This window comes from Phoenix dactylifera, chromosome 6 (genome assembly GCF_051530095.1).
Source record: "Phoenix dactylifera cultivar Ajwa chromosome 6, Ajwa_hap1_PhDact_Kaust_v1.1, whole genome shotgun sequence".
In the NCBI taxonomy this organism is placed as follows: Eukaryota; Viridiplantae; Streptophyta; class Magnoliopsida; order Arecales; family Arecaceae; genus Phoenix; species Phoenix dactylifera.
Window position 1 is genome coordinate 27660644 of NC_143195.1, and position 4575 is coordinate 27665218.

The 4575-nt window shown below is 42.1% G+C and overlaps 1 protein-coding gene across 1 annotated transcript; it reads right to left on the reverse strand.

Annotated features, from left to right (window-relative positions):
* Nucleotides 1–1272: 1272 nt before the first annotated feature.
* LOC149753384 (uncharacterized) lies at nucleotides 1273–2032 on the reverse strand. The gene has a single exon (XM_089923965.1). It carries the CDS (start codon nucleotides 1941–1943, stop codon nucleotides 1500–1502), a length of 444 nt encoding a protein of 147 aa, XP_089780091.1. The 5' UTR covers nucleotides 1944–2032; the 3' UTR covers nucleotides 1273–1499.
* Nucleotides 2033–4575: the final 2543 nt, after the last annotated feature.

The following is a 4575-nucleotide window of genomic DNA, read 5'->3' on the forward strand; positions in this document are numbered from 1 at the left end:
TGCGACGTGTTATCTAATCAAGTACGTAGATCTTAGCAAAGAAGAAAAAATATAGCATTGTCAATTAGGAAAAAAAAACAGAAAAATCTGTCTCCCGAACAATGCCAGCCTCTGCGCGAGTACTTGTGCAGCCAAGAATGAGGACTGGAAATAACCTAGGTACAAGAAAATTATTGAAATAATTGCAAATTGTATCCACGATCAATCTGTTTTTCGTAATATGATTTTAGTATGCCTTCTTAAGGATGAAAAATAAATTGAAAGTCTATTGAGGTGTAAACAGTGCCTAACCAAAACCTATATTTGCAAATGATCGTCGAACACCAAGCGAAAGGTGATAGAGTATACAAATGATTGACAGTCATGTAGCTAAAGTTCGAGGTGAGGCAGGACTAAATCAATGTTATCTGATTACCTTTATACGGGGTATGGATGTAGCCACTTAGTCTACAAGGAAGAAAAAGAACAAGAAAACAACGACTAAATTATCTGGTTATAGAAATTATATATAGCCGGATAAAAGTCAGGGCACCTAGAGAGGAAGCTCTTGATCGAAGGGTTGAACTAATCTAGAAGCTTAAGCTGGTTGGTCTCTCAAGATATTTAGACACATTACATGTTAAAGATAATTCATAGTTAAAGATATTTCATATTTTCTCTTCATCAGTGAACACTTGCATGCTTACCAATTTTGGGGATTGGCTAAGATTTTTGAGACCTTGAAAAAAAAATTATAGTAAACTGGTCAAGTTGGATTTAGGCAGCAAATACTATGGTAGAAATCTTGGGTAGAACAGGGGTGACGACCACTCACTGACCTCTTTGAGTAAGCATGCATGGCAGTGAAGTCAAGCTATATATCTCTTTACCCGAGACGCAAGACTATATCCACGCACCATCTCATTTCGACAAACCCATTCAAATTAGCCACATTAAAGCTCATTCCATTTAATAAAACCGTTTCTCATGCAATTTTCATTATACGATCTTGTTCTTGTTTCAGCTGCTGCTACCGCACTTATCATGTTTAAACTTTCAAGTAGAACTTCTACTTACATTGTTATTAATATAACTTTACCTTAAATGAAATGAAGAGAAAGATTGTTTAAAGCTTGTTTCTTTGAGACATATTGTAGGCAATATCAGGCTGTTGGGTTGACTTTGCTCTTGCTGCAGAAGATGAAGAGTTTGTCTGCACCATAACAATATGTGAGAAAAGAAACTAAGCAAATACTGATGGATAATTCCCATCTTTGCATTAAAGAAATATGGTAGTCAAGGAAATCCATAATTTCATTTCCGTAAAAGTAACGCCACTTTATTTAGGAACAGAAGCCCTTCGTTTATTTATCACAACGGGAAACTAGTTCCCGAACCTTTAGTCATTACAAACTACTCTAACACACGCTTATATTATTAAAAGAAAATTACAAAGACACACGAAGAGGAGAAGCAGAAAGAACACGTAGGGCTTCATGCAGCTGTTGTTGCTCTATGATTCAAGGGTGACCGTGCCCCCCACCACTCCCATACCCGGATCCGTAGCCTGAACCGTAGCCCGACCCAGAGCCAGAACCACGACCTCCACCGCCGCCGCCTCCGCCACCCCTTCCATACCCTCCTCCATGAGCACCGCCTCCCTCACCGTATCCAGCCCCCCCGCCGGACCCATATCCTGACCCACTCCCGCGTCCATTCCCACCGCCGGAGCCGCCGCCACCACCACCACCCCCGCCTCTTCCGTATCCTCCGCCACTGGCCCCCGATCCACCTCCTTCACCATAACCAGATCCGGAACCATAGCCGGACCCGGAGCCATTCCCAGAACCGCCACCTCCACCGCCGCCACGGCCCCCGCCCCCGCCCCCGCCCCGAGCTGCCTCAGAGAGAGCAATGCTTAACATAACTACGAAGGCAAGAGCGACAAGCTTAGTGCAAGCCATGGCTGTCAAAGGAGAGCCAATGAGGATTGAGTTGTGTGTTTTTTTTTTTGCTAAAGGATTGAGTTGTGTGTTCGAAGGGAAGATAGCATGGGTATTTATAGCGTAGCTTGGGTGGCTCTCGGGGCATGCAAGCGGGCTCATTCTACTTTATTTACGCGGCGAGAACGAGGTTTCCAGTGTGAAACCAGGGAAAATCTTATTGGCTAGTGGGTTGCCTTGACCAACGTTACCGCGATCTTTCACTAATTCTAACTTTAACATACGATCGAGACGTGGTTTGATTTCATGTATTTTTCTCGGACCAAGGTGCTGCCACCTATCTTTTCCACTCTTGCCTACGCGTCGGCCAGGCTTAAAGTTACCATCTTTATAATTTTACCTAACCTTTTTGAAGGTTGGCAGGCTTGAATTGTCCATTCTGGTAAGGATACATAACAACAGGAGATATAAAATAATAAGTATGATGGTTGCTAGATCATGGTTAATGTAATTTAGCCTGCCACTGTAGTGCATGGTCCAGACCCAAATAAGCCCAACAGAACAAACTATTTAACCGGTACAAATAAAGCTTACTAAAAACTACCCCCAGTCCATTTTGGAACCCAACTCCATCAGATTATACAGCCTTTTTGGATGCCAAGGTTGAATTTTGAATGGCTTTCTTAGTGTCTTTTTCATTGTAAATTTCTCTTGAATTACTTAGGTAGTTGGTAGTCATGTAGGATTTGTAATTCTTTTAAAAATGCATAGAGCTGACTTGCTCCATCCTATACTAGTCGCATAATTAAAATTGTAGCATTTGAATTTAATAATTTCAGAGAATCTAGTCTTTAAATTTGAAGTTCCTCTTTAAAATTTCTTCCTCCTACTTCCTTGATAAATTCCTTTGTACGCAAAAAGAGTTTATCGAGGTTTCGCTTTTACCACCTAACCACGAATTTGACATTCAATACCCTAGCTAGTTTTATGTCAATAATGCCAAGAATAGATAGCACTCTGTTGAAACACCATGCGCCATTTGCAATTTGTGATCTGCCACCAGTTTGATGTTGAGAATATTAGATAGGAGCAAAGTGGAAACTGAATTGAACTAGTTTCACAATTTCGTCCAATTGGCGCTAATGGGTTGGAATCACATAACCAAATCGATCGAATATAATTACTCGCTCATTGTGAAATGGTGCTAGCGAGCAAGCTAGATATTGTTCTGCCGTAATGTTGTTTCAAATATGATAAGGTTAATGTTATGGCTTAGTAAGGGCCAAATCAATCTATACTTGGGTCGCCCTTCTATAGGATATGGACGTAGCGTATTAGTTCAAGATGATTCTCCATCAAAGACATTTTCTTAAAAGAAAAAGTAAAAACATAACAATGGCTCAACTAAATTATTTAGTTTTAGAATAAATTTTACCACCAAATTCCAAAAGGAAACTCAAATTTCCTGAAAGCAAACTCTCTATTGAAGGATTGGGATAATTCTACAAGATTGAAAAGGTTGGTGTGCACGAACATTAATTGGGATTTCAATGACCCTAGGATTTATGTGTTGATTCCTTAAAAGTGATAGAGCAAACGTACATTTTCAAAAAATAATGCCAGGAAAGATGAAGAACATAGAAAATCATGAACATAGAGATGTACAGCTTTGTTTCACCATATTTAGCTAATCACAGATATTTTAGATCTTTTCTCCAACAAAAAAAAAAAAAAGAAATAGCAAATCATCTTAGTTATACCCAACGTCGTAAGTATCATAAGAAATACTTTTTCTCTGCAGGCATTGCTCGATTTATTCGGTCCTTTAAAAATCTGCATACTTTTCAGATGAGGGAACACTTATGCTTAGAGTAGCAGATCAAAGGGCATCATAAGATTTGGAGTTGTTTTCCCTCTTTGATTCACTACAAAAGAAAGAATATCTTCCGGCGGTTTTTTTGGTCTCTACCGACGCTTTTAAGCGTCGGCGAATTTCCAGCCCACGCACCTCAAAGCGTGGGTCAGACGTCAGGCAGGTGGGTGTGGGTCCGGTTTTTGCCGACGCTAAGAGAAAGCGTCGGCAAAAACTGGGCTTTCCCGACGCTAAAAAAAGCGTGGCTAAAAGAGTCAAAGCCGACGCTTATAAGCGTCGCTAAAAGGTCAGTTTTGAACGACGCCTTTTAGCGACGCTTAAAAGCGTCGCTAAAAGAGTCAAAGCCAACGCTTATAAGCGTCGGCGTTAGCCACCTGTTTTTTTTTAAAAAAACAGAGTAGCACTAATTGCCTTAGCCTCTGCTGCCGAGGCTTCAACCAAATATTCCACACCTTTGCTCAGTCTCCTGCACCAAAATCAGGCATCCAAATCTGGAAACCCTGCTGTTGGCAAAACTGGAGGTGGGCTTGGAGTAGCGGTGGGGACGGCGAAGGGGGATTTCCCGCTACCTTCGGATCTCGGACGATTTCGGCCCCGGTGCCGGTGTCATTCTACTGTTGGGTTGGCGGTGGCGGATCGAAGGTGGAGGCAGGGGAGGCTTCGGTTCGGACCGGAACCTGCTGCTGCAGCGGCGCCGGATTTGGGGAATGAACGGCTGCCATCGGGTGATGAACCGGAGCCGGTGCCGGAGTGGAGATCTTGGCTGAGTCAGATCGGGCG